At 40.4% G+C, this 19026-nt stretch overlaps 1 protein-coding gene across 1 annotated transcript; it reads left to right on the top strand.

Annotated features, from left to right (window-relative positions):
* The first annotated feature begins 2067 nt into the window (after positions 1-2067).
* LOC110054764 (ATP-binding cassette sub-family C member 4-like) lies at positions 2068-17963 on the top strand. The gene is made up of 8 exons (XM_089273125.1): positions 2068-2155; positions 4941-5501; positions 5843-6225; positions 9098-10440; positions 11316-11886; positions 13114-13250; positions 14766-15127; positions 15298-17963. The coding sequence occupies exons 2-8, from the start codon at positions 4962-4964 to the stop codon at positions 15856-15858; spliced, it is 3897 nt and encodes a 1298-aa protein (XP_089129251.1). The 5' UTR covers positions 2068-2155; positions 4941-4961; the 3' UTR covers positions 15859-17963.
* The last annotated feature ends 1063 nt before the right edge of the window (positions 17964-19026 follow it).

The raw sequence follows: 19026 nt of genomic DNA, 5'->3' as shown, positions 1-19026 counted from the left end.
AGAACGTTTTTGTTTTTACTGCAATTTGAGTGCGTTTGAAACACTCACGCTTTCGGGCACTGTGTAATTTTTTTCGGGCGGTAAGGTCACCGCCCCACCAAGTCTGAAGGTACCCCTTTGCCTATGTTTGTTGCTCGACCGTTTAACGACAGACTGCGAGGTGTTAGGTATAGATGAGTTCACATCACCAAACTGGAAAACACGCTTCAAAAATTGCAACCGTAAGCACCAAGTTTGAGTTTGTTCAAAACGACTTTAAAAAGGTCGTAATACAAGAAATTCCCCTTAGTCTAGGGGTAGATAAAATAGGCCAGAAGTTTGAATTAGACTAGTTCGTAATATAGATCGATAATTGCTGAGCTGGCTTGAGTACCACACCTCAGTAGCTCTCAATGACAATGGCCAATAAAACGCCTCACAGCTGCCAAAATCAACCTGTCGACCTGAATGGCCACTTAATCAACGACTGACGGTGATACAAAACCCTAATTTTTATCGTAAAACATCACCAAATTTAGTCGGTAACGCGCGTCTTTGGTCTCTGTTTCTGTTTGGTTTCTGCTTAGTTATTGATATATTTTGATCGTTTTACGTAACTGTATGCTAAAATGAGCATTTTTTCTATAAAAATAAAAAGTAAAAAATGTAGTATAGTTTACCTTCTTGCTTCTCTTCCAGTTTGGCGTAATGTCAGCTGGGAGGCAGTTGAAACTTCACAGCTCTCCTTTCCTTGTCTGGTGCCAGCTACCTGTTGTAATGTGGCAAACATTTTCCTCTACAGGACCCCACCTTCATTTGGAATTTGGTTTTGTTACCCATGCGATAGCTTTACAGTCAAAAACAGGATGTTATTTTGAGGGAACTCGCTAATGTTTCGGCGTAATCTTTCAATACTGATTGAAAGTTTACTCCAAGCAACTTGCAGCTTTTCAATTCAAATTTGCTCGAGCACCTTGCTTGAGTTTAGAAAAGTCCTGGTTGACATTTTACCATGTAAGAGGAATGATACCACTTTGGTGTTGGAAAGGGAGAAAATAATTGCTCTTAAATCAACCGTTAGTCAATTGATGATGAAATAATGACCGATCTGTTATTACCTGACTTATAACACCGTTGGGTAAATGATCTTAATTCGCTCAAATTTCGTTTTAACACCCCCAGGATGGGAAGAAATGACACCAAACAATGCTTTAAGAGTTTTTATTTAGTGAATTACCCGTACATTGATCGATTTCAATTTCAGCTCCCGTTCCCCATTCAAAGTGTCATATTATGCTTAGGTCGCCTGTTATTAAAACGCACTGTGGCGCTGCGCTCGGTGCCCGATGCAGTCTGGTCCTACCACTCAGTCAATAAGCAGATACTGTAGAATCGGCTAACCTTCGGAAATGGCAAAACAATTTTGGATCGCGAAACTTGCTTCTGTCTTGACACAATGGAGTTATCACGGGGCTAAACAATCATTCAATTTTAACGCTTTGTCTGCAGCTTAAATTTAACCCGGGAGGGGAGGGGACTCCCATATAAAAAGGACGGGGGTGCTCGTCGTACCTTTTAGGGTTAAAAACGTAGTTTTGTTATCTCTTAGTGTGTTCAGCCTCAAAGGGTCCACAGCGGCAGCTTCTGCGGTATCTCTTGGGGTATTGGGCCAAAAAAGTCGGACAGGAAATTAATAGTGGTGTTTAAAAATTAGTACCTCTTAGGGGTGTAAAAAATTCCAAGCCAGACCCAAAAATACAATCTTAGTGCCTCTTAGGGCTTCTTTTCAATATTTCCGACCAGCACCGCCGAATGAGAGTGGGAGTGTCCCCCCCGGGAATTTCATGCGTTTGAAACATCACCGTACACGATGGTCTGCCGTTAAAATGACAATTGTAATATGTACATAGGTCGATCATTCCCCAATATAAACAATAATTACTAGTGGAATTCAAATTCAAATTAAGAGAAAGGAGGCTTGATAAGACACCATCTATTCAACAGACTTTGAAAATGAATGCAGCACTGAATCATTGATTCTCCACTAAAGAGACCATTCCCATAATCCCTCACGGCATGTTCAGTTCCTCCAACATCCGGTCATTAGTTAATAAGCTAACAATGAACAGTTCTTGAAGACGACCAAGCAAGACCATCTTCAGTGGCTCTACAGCTTGTAAGTATATAATGATGACCTCAGATCTTATCTTATTCTGCTTTACATTCACCTTTCAGTGTTTTGACGGTATCATATCAGATCTCGTACAATGGTGGAATCATGTTAGGTGTTACGTCAATTGGAGCATATCGAGATTCCCAAAATGCTAATTCGTAGCAAAGAGCTGATATAATCACTGCCTTGACTTCAATACCTATTTGGATTTATAAAGGTTATAAAGGTTATGAGAAAACTGTGAGCCGGTAATTTAAGTTCTTGGGATAAAGTGCAATGCTTGTTTACAACGGCGTTTTTTGTTTCCTCATTAACATAAATGGTACTTTCGGCAGACATGTTGTGTTTATCAGCAATTGCATACATTTAAGCAATAGAAAACGTTTTTCGAGATGCAGTTTAGAAGGACGAAAAACGCTGTGAAACACAAGCCGCTGGTCAGTGCTTTCACAGTTTTTTTCAGTCCAGTTCTTCCACAGGTGGCCCAAGCTCGCAAATGAGCGTACCTGTAATTACAGTAGTACTCAGGATATGCAACAGTTGAACTGTAAGGATTTGCACGGGAAAAACGGCTCAAAAATACAAAGGAGTATGAATAAAGATAAGCCTACCTCGCTTCTTTTTGTTTCTTTGTTTCCCGTGAGGTTTCTAGGCCGATTTACGACAATTTAGGTGGAAAAGCAGTGAAGCTAAAAATGACCTAAATTGTCATAAATCGGCCTAGAAACTTCACGGGAAACAAAGATACACACACCTGAAGCGAGGTAGGTTTATCTTCATTCATACTTCTTCGTATCTTTTAGGCTTAAGAATATAACCGTTTATCCCATGCAGTCCTTACATTGCGATTGTTACGTAACCGGGTACTACTGTATGTACAGGGACGCTCATTTGCGATCTTAGGCCATGCTGTCATTACGTCACCTTCTCGCTTGGTAAGCGCGCGCTAAAAGCTCTTCAAACAAGCGTGTTTTCCACGAAAGACGCATGATTTGATTTGCTAGATTCTTAGACTAAGATATTCACGAATTCAAGGTTAATTTCTTTCCCGAAAATAAGGGGTTGGTCTTTATCAAACTAAAAGCGAAAGCTAAAATATTCTAGAGTATTCTAACGTGGATTGTGACGCCATAGAATCCTAGAGTATTCAAGGCGAACACACGATGTACAACTAGAGAATTCAAGAGTGTTCAAGCATGTACACGTGACGTATTCAATTGAACTCGGAAAAGCGGGCTGGATTTTATTGGGTGATCCAGCCTTCCAAAATGTATTTCGAGTCAGGTGTTCTTAAATACCTCAGAATATGTCTGTGTATGCAGCTTGCGCCGACCCGAATTCGGGGAAATTTATAGGACCTAATATAATTGTCAAATGCCTAATATTTAAGAAATAGAAAACATGTTCCGTGTTTCTATCGACTTTAGTATAAATCCACTAGCGTTCTTTCATGAATGCCGTTCTCTGATTGGCTACCCTACTCACTATCTATTCTGTTGTAGTCAGTGAGTAGCGTGGCAGCGTGCTCTGAGGGCCGCTTCTTTGTGTTTTCGAAGTGTCTCTAAAGAGAATTTAGATTAAAGTTTTGAACGATCACTGGATTTGTACTAAAACAATTAGATTATTCGCTCTCGATCTCTCTGCGTGATAGTTGACTCAGGCTGCGCCCCACGATAGAAATCTCGAGCTCATCATCTAATTGTTAAATAGAAAGTTGGGAGAACGAGAAATGCTGTGGGAACACGAGCCGTCGACAGATGAGTGTTTCCATAGCTTTTTCGAGTGCTCCCAAACTTTCACGAGTGCTTCTATTAAACAATTAGATTATTCGCTGTCGATTTCTATGCCTGATAGTTGACTCGGGCTGCGTCCTCGTCAACTATCACTTTTCAAAGACACTTCAAAAACGAAAAGAAGAGGCCCCTAGTGTACACTACTACGCTATTGTAAGTTATTGTAATTTTCTTTACAAATGTGTATTAAGTGTCTAGAGTAAATAAAGCATTGTTGCTGTTATTGTTGTTTTTGCTACTCACTATCTAATAAGCAATTAGATAATGAGCTCGAGATTTCTATCGCGTGATAGTTGACGAGGGCGCAGCCCGAGTCAACTATTACGCATAGAAATCGAGAGCGAATAATCTAATTGTTTAGTATAAATCTACTAGTCGTTCAAAACGTTATATAAATCCTCTTCACAGACACTTCAAAAACGCCAAGAAGCTGTCGTCATTTTGTTAACACGGGCACAATGCTACGCTACTCACTATCTATCACAGAATAGATGGGGAGTAGCGTAGCCAATCAGAGAACGACATTCGTGATGGAACGCGAGTGGATTTATACTAAAACAGAATAGATAGTGAGTAGCGAAGCCAATCAGAGAGCGGCATTCGAGATAGAACGCCAGTAGATTTATACTAAAACCCGATTGAAACACGGAGAACAAGGGTATCACTTAAGCTAGGAATAATATTTTTATTGCGCTCAGTGGTTTTTGAGCAGCGTCTCGACAATTTTGGCAAGTTTCCATCCTGGCCATGATGAAAATGAGCCTTTTTGCAGCTTTGATTGATTGATTATTTTGACATATGATCAGATAGTTTACTGAGTAAAGGTTGAGGGACCCGAAATGCAGTGCACCGCTTTTACAGATACCCGCACTTAAATTACCTTTATGCAGTGGCTGAGGTGCAAGATTTACCACAAGGCACTGCAAGTGTTTTGCGTTTGAATTATGTCCTTTTGCCCTTGTTGCCTGAACTAAATTTTGCATGTTTTTTTTTAGGAAAGAAAAGCGCTAAAAAACATGGAGCAGAATGAACAAAGTTGTCGGACCTCAGTAATTCCACATCCTAATGACTCAGCCAACTGGCTTTCCTGTCTAACATTACATTGGATGAACACTGTTCTAACACAAGGCACCCAAAGGCCCCTGGAAAAGAAAGATATTTTTACTGTTCGCAAGCAAGACAGCATGGAACATCTCGTGAATAAGTTAGAAAAGTTATGGCAACAAGAAATTACCAGAAGTCGACTAGCAGGTTGTCAACCTCGCCTATGGAGAGCATTTTCCCGGATGTTTTCATGGAAGCAGTACACAGGCATGCTAATCTTGAAATCACTTCGCGCTTTGTCTGTCGTCTTTCTGCCTCTGCTACTTTGGTTTTTCCTCTCAGATCTCGAAAATGAATCGCAACGGAAGTACTCTGTTTCTTCCTTCTTGCTGGTTGCTGGAATGATATTGTTGGCATTCATCAAAGGACTGTCTAAAAATCATTTCAGTGCGTTGGCAGAAATCTGGGGTACACAACTGAAAGTAGCAAGCATTGGCCTGGTGTACAAAAAAGTAAGTGTTGATTGACGGTTATAGCACTGGATTACACTTATTACTGATTGACTTGGTGGGGATCTAGGGGTTTGGTGCTTGCTTTGTAGTATCCATGACTCTATTCAGTGGTTTTCATAAAGTTCCACTGAATAGAAAGATTTGTCTTTAAGTGTTGACAGAATTAATTTTAAAAATCCTTTGCCTTAAATCCGTTATATTGTATTTCCAACTTAGGTTGGAGACAGATTAATCTGAAAATCAATTTGACTATTATATTCCGTCGCCATCGATCTCACATCCGATATGTTCGTTACTTTACATATATACAACTTGCTAATAGGCTGTTACTATCTATGCAGATTCTCAGAGAGCTTAATCGCAGTGATATTCAGAAGATACTCACGGGAAAGACCATCAACCTTGTGTCAAACGACGCACAGAAGTTGGAAAAGGTTCTGTGGGCGATATTCCTATTTCTCTTTGCCCCTTTTGAGGTTTTGGCTTCGTGTATTATTCTTTGGCTTCTTATTGGATGCTTTGCTCTTGCTGGAGTTGCCTTTTATGTAATAGCTATCGTTTACATCACCGTCGCGTCACATCAGACTAAACATCTACGAGTTAAAAGTGCAGCAGCCACAGACAAGAGACTGGAAGTCATGAACGAGATTCTATCTGGTATTCGAGCTGTTAAAATCTACGCATGGGAGATGAACTTTACAGAAGCGATCAAGCAACTACGGAGGTATGATCCAGAGTAACGCATTGATTGACTTTGTACAAAGCTTTCCCTTAAAGTGTACCTAGCCCCAAACGTTTTTTTTCTTTAAAACAAATCTACTTGTTATTCAAAGTACTTCTGCGAAGAAATGTTGATGCTGTTAAACCCTCGTTTCCTGTGCTTGAGGAAAATGTCGCAACTGAATAGCACCAAAAACGCCGCCAATTTGTTCCAAGGCTGGGTTTAACTGAGAATGGCCTGGGTCCATAGGCTATTGCCGCATCTACCCAGAAAGGTGGAATCTCTCCAGTCCTGTTATTTCCTTCTAGTCCAGTCCCTGAATACTCCTTTCTTCCCGCTCTCTATAGGAAATGCACCATGGCGCGCGCCTGAGTTCAACCCCTGTACATTGCGGGAACAAGGTAGATTTCAGGAACTGGACTGATTTTCTTCAGAATGGTGCAATACACATTCGACAAGTGTAGAGAAACGCCTTCCAAAAGCGCTAACAGCTGTTGCAGTAGTAAATTGAAAGAATTGAAAAAAAGATATACTGTACAATCCACTGGCGATGATATGTCAATGGCACAGCAAAGACGATGGGTCGAACTAAAACAAGCGAAGGGAGCCTGTGAGAGCCATTGGAGAACTCACCCTGGGATTTGTTCAGCAGTCTTCCAAATGCTTTCTTCAAAATTTTCTTATTAAAGACAACCCTTAACTTGTAGATTTGCTACCGACAACCCATATCTTCCAATCCCGCAGTATTTATAACATAGCCAGCAAAATTGTGTGATCGATCAGAAGCGTCACGACTGGTATGGGAAATTAAAGTCTTGTCGAATAAATTAAAGATAGGTGCGACAAAGAGTCGACTTCATTCCAACGTGATAACAAACGTCAAGCCTGCGTCGATCCTATTTCACAAGTTACACTTCATTAAAGCACGGGAATAAGCACTTGTCCTCATGCTATACACTCGATGCGCGGCTAGTTACTTCTAGGACTCGCTAGCGAAATGCCGAAATACAGTGCTCGTCGGGCCTTACTTTGGCAATTAATTACGAAAAATAGAAAGAGAAGACTCGCATTACATAAAGCTCTGAGAACAGTGTATCAGAGACGACGGCATGCTTGACCGTGCTTTTGTTTCGCGAACAATAAAGAAGCCGAGGTCTTGAGCAACGGTAAACTTGTGAAAGTAACCAAATTACCATCTAACTGCAGTCCTGAGGTTTTCTTCCCAGCTTTTCGTTTACCTGCATCTCCACATCGTATCTGCTAGCCATTTCTATTCCCAAAATGCTGTCAAAGCCCTTTTTAAACGTAATGAAAGTAGCTAGTTCAAAGTTGTCGAACGTGTCTCATCAAAGTTTATTTCGGAGTCTTCCTAATCGAAGCATAACTCGGACTCCAGTGACGAAAAAAAAATGATTTTGAAACTGAATTTTGACGTTTTAGTCTCAGAATAAATAACAACGATAAGTTTTGTTTGCCATTTTCTCGAGAAAATACAGAGAACGGACTGAGGAGCTATCGTGTGCTGGGTAGATGTCATCAGCATCCCCCGCCCTAGACTCCCTAAACGTGGTCGCGACTTTAAAAGGGTATAGAAAATCGGAGATTAAACTACCAGATGCAAATTTCTTTTTTTTGCAGAAGTGTTTTGAATAACAAGTATTTTCACTTGAGCGAATTAAAATCGTGAGGCTAGGTGCACTTTAATAGTCGATAATCAAAAATGTGGATATGGGAAATGGCGTTTTCAAAAGGTCTAAACTGCACACTGCACCGATGCCAGCCAGGGCTCAAACACGGACCTCTCGGTTAGGCACACACAACCACCTTTTAAAACTCTAGCTCATGCCAATCTTTATTATCAACTTAAAATAAGGGAGAGTTTTCATATTGAACAGTTAAAACCTGATGAACGTAACAAACAAGGTGAGCATGTTAGTTATCGTTACATTTCTAAATTTATCTGCTGTAGTTTACAGTTTATATTTTGCCGTTTGTTCCTTTGATTTACGTTTTCTTCGGATAGTTTGCGTTGCAGACTGTCTTGCTTTCTTTAACTAATATTTGATGCATATATCAGGAGGTAACAATGCTAGAAGTGTACATCTCCGGGATGGGGTCTCTGCTCTCAGTTTTGCGAGGAGGCTATTTATAGATCACTTTTTTCCTCGAACCAGACGCCAATCACATTCATTTTAAGCTCGTCAATTCCGAGCGCAACTCACGAGTTGTAGTGGGTGATCAGATTGTGCAAATCAGCTATCGGTCGATCATCTTTTAACTTTTATTTATGAATTTCAATTCAATTCTAGTAGTAAATTCGCTGTATTGCAGGCGCATATACAGTTTGACATGACAACGTGTTACGTAAGTGCAAGTGATCGGGGGAAGGTCGAGAAAGGGTTCATGGCATCATGTGACTGCAAGTTCAAACAACTCAAATTAATTGTGTGTTAAATGTCCGTTTCATTTGTTGTTATGGAAAAGGCAAATTTCATGAACTTTGAAAATTCATAGAAAATTAATGAAAATAGCTACAACCATGATTTTTTCCAGTGGTAATGAGCAAAAGAAGGCAAGCGAAATACAATTTTGGAGATCCTATACATAACTTCATTCACCTGTTCAATTCACGAGTTTGCTCGTACAGCACTTTGATTAATTTGTCGGTAGCCCTGTCCGTAGGCTACCGGCCGTCTTAGCGTTTTAGGGGGCTTTTCCCTTGTCGGGATTCATTATATGTGATTGTATACATGTGCAGCTAAATTGTCAGTTGTAATGGAATTTGCCTCTTCTGATATATACAATCCTTGGCTGCTCGCGACGGGTTCGCCTTTCTTATACTATGTTATCTCTCTCTCTTTAAAAAAAAACGCAGGAAAGAGATGTGGTTCATCAGATTGCGTGGACTCATTATATGCAGCCTATATTCCCTAGTTTACACTTGTGCACCACTCGCTGGCTTCCTAGCTATTGCTATCTTGATCACAACTGGCGAACACGTCACTGCTTTTAAAACGTTTACAATCTTATCCAGCCTTAACGTCATAAATTTTTGCATTTGTGTCCAGATGGCATGCACTTTGCACTTCGTTGCTGAAGGTTATATTGCTGTCAGGCGCATCGAGCAATTCGTGTCCAGGGAATATGGTATATCATCTGCTCAGCTCGACCAACGCGTTACGTTTGGTAAACAACGTGGTCCTAATGGCTGCTTTAGTGTCAACTTAAAGGCAAGTCGATATGGAACAGGAATTGTCAGACTAGAAAGCTTGAAAGTCGGAGATCCTAATCTGCTTTACGTTTTGAGAAAAAGGACTTTGTCTGATACAGATAATAATGATCTATCTCTAGTGGGTGTTTCGGCTTCTTGGGATAGGCACGAAGACAGGAAAGCTCTAAAAGACATTTCATTTTCTGTGAGCAGAGGACAAATGCTTGCCATAACTGGACCAGTGGGAAGTGGAAAGTCGTCTCTCTTGATGGCTATTCTTGGAGAGCTGCCTACTCTAAATGGAAGAGTATCAGTTAATGGAAGAATTGCGTATCTTTCTCAAATGCCCTGGGTCTTCTCAGGTTCTATACGAGACAACATCTTGTTTGGAAGATCTTTTGAATCGAGACGCTATCAAGAAATTGTAGAGGTTTGCTGCATGCAAACAGACTTACACAACTTCCCACAAGGAGATTTAACAGAGATAGGACACCGCGGCGTTAGTTTGAGTGGAGGTCAGCGGGCTCGTGTAAGTTTAGCACGCGCGCTATACTCGGACGCCGACATCTACTTGTTGGATGATCCTCTGAGTGCCGTGGATGCCAAAGTTGGAAAGCATCTCTTTGATCGCTGCATTTGTGGATTTCTTTCAGGTCGAACCCGTGTTTTCGTTACGCACCAACTGGACTATTTAACTTATTTAGATAGCATCATTGTGCTGAGCGAAGGAGCTCAAGTAAATGAAAGAGTTTGTCTTCATGAATTCGAAAACTCGAGATCTTTTAAATTTTCTGACGTCGAGAGTGTCGGTTCAGGAGTCGAATTCGTAGCACAGCCTCATCATTATCAGGATCAGTCCCATGGTAACGGGATTGAGGACTTGAAGGAAGAGGAAGAAGATAGAAATACTGGCTCTATTACTTGGAAGCTCTATTGGAACTTCTTCCGGACATCTCTGGCAGCTCCTGTAGTCTTTTGTCTTTTCCTCTTTGTTCTTGGCGTGAAAGGTAAGAAGATTTCTAGATACTTTACAAACTCTTTCGCGGGACGTAGCTAGTATAGTTAAATCATTTGGTTACGTGGAAATAGGTTCAAATGCTACTATTATCGAGTCAAGGATCAGTAACTCTCGAGACCGTCAGACGATCGACATGGTTTTGATGGACCATGTTGAATGCTGCTATTCTTTTAGAGTGTTTCTGTCTCCAGGAGTTCCCAAAACAATTGTCTAAAAACAATATTAACGGCATCGAAGAGGAGATGAAAACTTCCTGATTGTTATGATTTTGAGATTCTGTCAATACATACATATGCATACTTACATTTATTTGATAAGAAGGTCTAAAGGCCTGTTTACTAGGAGGAAGGAAGCGGGTTTACCCTAGCTCGGGGGCAAAAGATAACCCCGGTTTACAAGCAAAATTTCACAGGTAGGGTAATCCTACAACCCGGGACAACATAATACACAGTTACTCTCATGGGGTCTGGAAACAATTAGAAAGTTAGCCCGGGTAGGCGGGTTGACCATACCTGGAGTGTTTACAAGGGAAAAAGTTAACCCGCCTGAAAGGGTAACCCTAGCACACAGATAGGGTAACCAGTCTACCCGGGTAACCCTGGCTGCCTTGTAAACACGAGGAAGAAAAAAATAGGAAATGTGTGAGTGCTATGGTAACCCGCTTGTTAGAGTAACCCTCTCTCCTTGTAAACAGGCCCTAAAAAAGTAGTCAACTGTACAGCTGATGATTAATTTCAATTTCTTTACTATGCTTCTAACCAGTCGCATCATTAACGAGAACTAGCCTCGAGAGGTGCAATTCGTGTTATATACACCGAATTGAATTTGAAAGGGAACAAAACATTCTTCTGTCCTATGTTTTAGGGTTACTCGTTGCCTCTTACTGGTGGTTGTCTCAAGTGTCGGAGATGGATCGCGAAGAGCAACAATCATCTAAGACATTAGGCATTTACGGCTGTTTTGTTGGATCAAATTTCCTGGCCAATTTAATCGCCTCGTTTCTTTTTTATTCAACGCTTCTTAAAGCCTCTGAAACACTGCACAACAAAATGGTATGGTCTGTCATTAAGGCACCGGTGCTCTATTTTGACAAAACTCCGGTTGGACGCATTTTAAATCGCTTCTCCAAAGACATTGGCAATATGGACGATGTCCTGCCTCCTCAGTTCTTGCTTGCAGTGGAAGTTTGTTTATTTTCAATAAGCACAGTCATACTTCCTGTCGCAGCAAACGTTTGGCTTATTTTTGTTGCTATTCCTCTCGTTTTAATTGGGATTTATTATGGCCGATATTATCTGAAGTCCTCCAGGGAGATTAAGAGGCTGGAAGCCATTACATGCAGCCCAGTTTACTCGCACATTTCAGAGACAGTTGCGGGACTCGAAATAATTCGTTCATCGCAAATGGAACAAAGTTTTTTGAAGAGGCTCTTCAAGTAAGTGCAGTTTTCAGAATATTCCCAGTCTCATGGCAGTAAATCAGTCTGTTCCCTAGATATTCAAAGGCACAGGGTGGTAAAGAGGGTCTGGAAGCGGGGTCTGGAATCTCAGTTATCGGTTAGGTTTTTAGCGACTTGTGAGGTATCAGTTAATATTTCACTCCATTTTTCCGATCTATCAGTAAATTTTGAAGATGTTACATCTCAGCTATCATTTAAGGTTACTTCAAACCTTCGCGAGTGTAGTCCAGAAAAAAATTCGTACGCGCGCTGTTTTCAAGGAAACCCCCACAAACTATATATCAACAGAAAGGTTATAAAATGCAGAATTCGATAAAATTATGTTTTGTTTTTGATTTTTCTTTCCAAAGGCGGCAGAGGCCGTCAACTCCAAAATGACCGACTGACGTTCCAGCGAATTAATCGGGTATCAAATGCGATCGTTCATGCAAAATAACTGTGCAGTGTTTATCACAAAGCCTCAGTCTCAAAAAACGTGTCGGCATTTTCTTTTATTTCTATTGGTTATCTTTTTATAGATCTGTCAAGTTCGACTATCGAAAAATTTGCGTAACCTGTTGCGTTAAAGGCCGCCACGAGCAAAGTATTTAAAATAAGGGGATTCGCCGCCAAGCTTTAGTTCCATATCTATCAGTAAATGCTGTGACCAAATTTCATGGAAAACCGTCAAATCTGCATACCCTATTAATTCATTTAAAGAGAAGGGATTCTCTCGAAAAACGAGTGCGAGTTTTCGCCTTCTAAAGATTTATAAACATATCACGCCTTCACAGAGGAATGTGTCAACTTGAAGAGCCGCGAGTCAATGAAATAACAGAACCCTTAGCGTTCACAGTATGCTAACTTGAGCTTCGCGGACTTTAATTTTCTTGACCAAAAAAATATCGACCAATGTAGCCCCGCGAAGGTTTGAAGTAACCTTAAAAAACGCGCCATTTCTCAACTGAGGATTAAAATTATAACCAATTCTTAGCAATGAGTCAGGCCTTGAAGCTCCTGGCTATCAGTTACACTTTATCCAAACCCTCTGGTTATTTCTTTAAAGGAGTCATTAATAAAAAACTACGAAGTGATGGAAAAATGAATTAAAATCCTTACAGCACGCGATGTTGACTGGCGAAGAAATGATCTGCCTATCCACAGAAAGCAGGCCTTTTTCTAGAATTCGACCACTTTCAATTTTTTGTATCAATTTACTTTTAGATACCAGGATGAGAACACTTCAGCATTAATCATGGTAATAACCAGCACTCAGTGGCTTAGTCTTCGCATGACTCTTGTCTGCAGTCTTATGACAGCTGCTGCAGCTTTCGGGGCAGTCCTTGCTTCCCAAAGCCCTGGTAAGATTACCTCAAAGTGTCATGGGTAAGAAGTTAGAACGTAAACAAAAACTGTGCTTGTTTCCTCTATTGTTCTCGATATACATTGTATTTCTGAAGTCCAGTTCGCAATCATAGCGAAAGGAAATGAGTTTTCTTTAATGTGAATCTGAGTAGTATCTTTATTTACAACTGGTACAATGGTTCAATATTGGGCGTACATAACTCGATTTATAAAATGACTGAGCTACTACCGGCGAATTATTTTATAAAAGCAATAAAGCACTTTTTCTGTGTTTACATAGCCTCATCTAAACACTCGAGTGGTTGGGAGAATTTTCGAAAGTAATGCAAACCCTCCTCGTTTTTAGATGAGGCTATGTAAACACGGGAAAAGTGCTCTATTGCTTAAATACAGAACTTTCTCCCTTTCATGTTTGCAAGTCACTATTACCTTCTCCTGGTAAGAATATTGTTTTCCGGCCCAGGCTGAATAATGCCCATTTTAGGCTGAAAATATTCTTGTAAATATTCTTAGACTATGGCGTATGACATTTCCGTTTTAGAATGTATCAATTACAAGTGTTGCCTAGTTCTGTATCGTGTTAAAATTGTACATGCACTCCATCGCTTTTCGTTGCAGTCAAGATGTCGCTTCAGGCGACTCTTGGACGACTCTTGGACGTTATGGCTTTAAAATAGTAAAAAATAGTTCTCTAGAGATATCCTGGAGGTATCTTATAAAAAATGGGGTGTAATGCGGCAACCATACACGTCACATAAACGGAGAGAGCGGACAACCAGCAAACAAGCATAATGACAGAGCCAATCTTGGGGACAGACAAAGACAGACAAAGAAAAAAGAAATAGATGGAAACAGACAGGCTAACAAACTGACAAACCAAAATCTTTCAGACTAACTTACCGAAACAGAACTGATAACAGATCACCTGTGAGATGAACAAAGTGACAGACAGACAGACAGACAGACAGACAGAAAGTAAGACCGATGGAGTTAGCCACACAGAAAAAGACAGAAAAGAGACAGAGAGATCTAGACAGACCAAGAAACTTACAAAGTTACAAACTTGCACTGATGGTCCAAAACGACGGACAGACCTTGAAACCTACAGAAAGACTGATAGACTGACAAGCCATCAGACTAACAGATTGAGATGCACGCTGTCAGACTGTCAGATCGACAGACCAACCGAAAGTCCGCAGATCAACATACCAAACAGACCCACAGACCGTTAGTCTAGCAGAACCACAGACCGTTAGTCTGACAAACCCCACAACCATATACGGAGTGCTAGATAGATCAAGAGCAACAGACCAACAGAATAACTGGCAGACCGACGGTCAGTATAACAGACAGAGAGGCATTAATATGAAAGCAGTGTTTATATTATATTAGTAGTACATGAAAAGACACCATAGTATACAAAATTATCAATATTTTGTATAATTGATCACTCGACTTCTACTAATCTTTGTATTACTATTTTCACAATCTCCCCGACAATCTCCCCGCAGCCTTAGCTGGTATGTCCCTTGCTTTCTTGCTGGAATCATTAGATGAAGTTCAGTATGGTATCAGAGCGTGTTCTGAAGTTGAAAATCTCATGACGTCAGTAGAAAGAGTTATTTCGTGCGCTGGTTTGGAAGCAGAGCCCGGATACAGCACACAGAACCATCCGCCTGAGTCATGGCCACAGAGTGGAAGCATAGCCATCAGAAATTTGTCCTTAAAGTACATTGACGGCGGTCCTCGTGTGCTGAGGGATGTCAACGTATCGGTTACCGACAAGGAGAAGATAGGTGTGGCAGGCCGAACAGGAGCTGGCAAGTCATCCATTGTTGCAGCACTTTTGCGTATGCCAGAACCAGAAGGGCAGGTAAAAGTCGTATTCATTTAAATTAAAGTGTTATCCACTTTTATGGTACAATAACGACGCTGCAGCACTCTGGTATTTAATCTGTTGTTGCTGACACGGGAAAACAACACTGAGTGGAATTATTTATTTGAAGTTAATATTGTATTCGATTTGCAAATTTTTTTTCCCAGGTTTTTATTGACGATGTCGACATAAGAAGCCTTAATCTTCAAAGGGCTCGACGTTCCATGGCCGTGATTGCCCAAGACCCGGTACTCTTTGGAGGTAGCTTGAGAAGAAACATGGACCCATTCTCAAGCTACACAGATCTGGAGCTATGGTCTGCCCTTGAAGGAGTGCAGTTAAAGGAAAAGGTGGAGAAACTTCCTGAACAACTAAATTACCAACTTAAAGAGGCAGGATCTAACTTCAGTGTTGGTGAGAGGCAGTTAGTGTGTTTGGCTCGTGCTCTGGTCCAGAAAAGCAAGGTCATCATCATGGATGAAGCCACCGCCAATGTGGATTTCAAGACTGATCGTCTGATCCAGGATGTGATTCGTGACAAGTTTAAGGATTCCACAGTGCTAACCATTGCTCATCGACTAAACACGATCATGGACTATGATAAAGTGCTGGTTCTTAATGGTGGACGAGTGGTGGAGTTTGACAAGCCTGAAGTGTTGATAGGAAACGGTGGATTGTTTGCTGAGCTGGTGAATCATGCCAATCAAACCAGAAGGAAAGCTCACTGATTCAGGGAGTCAGCCTGGGAGCCTTAGAATGTCATTTTTGTTGTTACAAACTTTTAAATTAGACTGGATTTTGAGCTCATGTACGCAGCTGCTAGAAAATGTGTTTTCTACAAACTCGGCAATAATAAAGAGTATACCAAGATGGGCTTAATTGAAGAATGCACCGCAACTCTGCTTGCTACTCGGTGGCATAGCCGTCAAATATTGGTTACACAGTCAGAACGAGTAGCGAACCATTTTTGACGGAGAGAAAAATTTTGCAGTGAGTGGCTGAGCGTTTACGCATCCATTCTAAGATGGATATCCACGTCTTCCGAGATTACATGTAGTAGCAAGTCCAGTTCTTAGTGCTATTAGTATTCTTGGAGTGTTAAGAGTTTTAACTCTTAAAATTAAGATGTTTTAATTGAAACATTGAAATGTTTTACATAAGACGCTTAGCCACTTCTTTTTACTTATTGTAATGCCTCTATATTACGGAGGATGGCTACTGCATCAACCCCTACTCCGTCTCCTTCGTAGCATGTTGTCAGGTTAGTTGCATGGAGAAGAGAAACACTGATGATAAAGTGTATTGCCCAACCCTGGGCACCAGGGCTCGAAATCGGACTCTTCTACCTTCTAGTTTATCACTCAATGTGCTACAAAATTGAAATTTCCGCATTCGAGATTTTTCGTCTTAGTGCGCTCTGTATCGACAACAAAAAATTCCACGTCATAAGAAGACATTTGTCACGAAAGAAACTAATGCACAATGTACACGTACAGGAATGATGTTTTATTGCATGGCTTTTAGTAGGAGCACGTAAACCTATTCTGTGATATATTCAAAAATAGGTTGTACAATTTTTAAAGCTATTAACGATCATGTTCCTACAATCATAAAAAATTATAGATTTTAGAAACACTAAATACGATCTGAGGAGAACTGACATTCTAAAACTGGCTTAGGTCATCAATTCAACCCACGGGATGAAATCGTGGCGTTACCTGGCGCCAAAGCTGTGCAACCTGCTACCAGATTCACACAGAACTATTGAACTTTAAAGGCCTTCAAGAACAATATCAAGAAAATTTACCTTTTGTGTCTTTTATTACTTATTGTTATCTTACTGATTGTACATATCGTTATCGTTTTTACTTTTAAGCATAACGTGTAATTATTTTTCTGCGAACAGGCTCCCGGTGAGCCCGAACGAAGCGAGGGAGCCTGTGGACATTCTATTGATGCCGCTGTTCTATGATACCAGCTCCTGGTATCATGATATGATTGGTTAAATCGCTGATTGTTGACATATTTGAGATGAATATTTGACAGATCTTTGTAAAATTATACTACTCCAGCGGTTCGTTACAGTAATACATTTGCCGTTCTCTTTTAAGTTTCGGTCTCTCGTTACTTCACAAGTGATTCTGAAGGGTACTTTATGCCCTGTTACGAGGAGGAATTTTAAGTAGAAGCTAGTGGAGTGGAGCCGTTTGGCGGTGCTATGGCAATTTTTTTTAGAGGTCAAAGGCTTCGCAGAGTTGACACCTCTATCATGTGCTTATAATTTCTTTAGGCTCACTTCAGTATTGCAAATATGTTTTAAGCTCTCTAAGTATTGGTTCATTGGAGGGACAAAGTTAAGTTTGAAATATTCCGTGAACATGTTGCTTACTTGCACTCTATATTATGACACCCGACCCAGCTATTTGATTAGCTCGATTAGAACTGTTTGCAAGTACCGAAAATTTAGCTTCTTGACAGGTCTAATTACATCATTGACTGATTTGCTACAGGCTTATCACCAAGGGCGGATAGGCACATCAAAAACAGCCTACAGGCTCCCCTGTCCCCGCCCCGATCGCTTTGCTCTCCGAATTCTTCTATTTCGCGCTCGCCGAAATTATTTTTCGTCTTCGCCGGGAACCTGTTCGCAGGCTAAATTATTTTAGATTGTATTTCATGATCCTGACTTACTCAAACATTATGATCTTTACTTTTAATTTCAATTTATGTGGAATACCTGCAAATTAGTCGGTGTGTCATTTTATCTTTCATTTAATTTCACACCTCACATATAGCTGAGTGTAGAACACAATAAACTGCTATTTTATTTTGCTGTATTGTACCGTATTTTTAATCCAAACAAAAACTTTGATTTCACAAATTGAAATGCACCAACTTTATTACTGTAAAAACGGAAAGTGTTAAAACATATTTGAAACCAGTGTAATTTACTTCTGTGGCATATAACGCAAAATTGGGCTGTCGCAAAGTTTACCCTCACTTGCTTTCTGGAGGCCTGTTATTTAAACAAAGTTATTGACATATATCTTTAGGTGACACGGTGCTGAGAGCCATGAGGATCAAGATGGAAACAGGAGGAGCTTTCCGTCCGCTCATTTTCTCTCAGAATCAACGTTAAAGCCCTTCGCTGAAAGCTCTTTTGAATATTGCTCTGGATTCTTAAGAGAACATCATGACTCTCACAGATATGGGCTTTAAATGTATATCTTTAATGATAGCACTTTAATTATCCTTCAGTGGACTTTTACAGGACTTCTTTGAGTTCCTAATCTTATTGTAACCTTTGTCAGGATTATTTTCTGTGATGGTAATTTTCATGTAAACTCGAGAACCAAATAGAGCAGTAAGATATGCATTTTTACTGTAATGCCTGCGTGGGAATCAAAGAGGCTTTTCCCAATGAAATTTCAAACCATTTCAAAACCTCTTGACTTCTTATCTTGAGGTCTGATCGTTGGTCAACCTTTGCGAATAGGTGTGAGTAGTGAACAGTGAATTCTGAATAGGTCTTTTGTCAACGAGTTCGTAACTTGTTTCTTTTTTTACCGTTAAGAATTAAGGCGCAAAGAAAGCCACGCACTAAATCCATAAAGATGTACTTATTGCGACATTTCCTCAGTAATGTTTTTTGGTTACACAATGGGAGTTTTTCAGTTTTTAACACGATGTCAATGTTCCAATTATATTAACTTGTAGCTCATCTAGTTAGTTTGATTATTTAGTAATAGCGAAATGTGAAACGTTCTCAAAATAATGCACACCTGAAGCACAATTCGTTTAAAGTTGTCATGATATCAATATACATGTATGAAGCAGTTCCCTTTGTCGCACCATGATGTTAAAGGTCAAAAAAGGTAGCCTGACCATTTGACTCC

Source organism: Orbicella faveolata, unplaced genomic scaffold, assembly GCF_042242905.1.
Source record: "Orbicella faveolata isolate gen_17 unplaced genomic scaffold, um_ofav_v1 contig_35, whole genome shotgun sequence".
Classification (NCBI taxonomy): Eukaryota; Metazoa; Cnidaria; class Anthozoa; order Scleractinia; family Merulinidae; genus Orbicella; species Orbicella faveolata.
The sequence above is the reverse complement of the archived record's forward strand: the minus strand, read 5'-3'. Positions and strand labels throughout refer to the sequence as shown.

Bases quoted from the DNA above. Each gene is read 5' to 3' on its own strand.
- LOC110054764 (XM_089273125.1), top strand. From the start codon at position 4,962: ATGGAGCAGAATGAACAAAGTTGTCGGACCTCAGTAATTCCACATCCT. The intron at 6,226-9,097 runs GTATGATCCAGA...AAAAAAACGCAG, and splicing joins GCGATCAAGCAACTACGGAG to GAAAGAGATGTGGTTCATCA. The intron at 10,441-11,315 runs GTAAGAAGATTT...CCTATGTTTTAG, and splicing joins CTTTGTTCTTGGCGTGAAAG to GGTTACTCGTTGCCTCTTAC.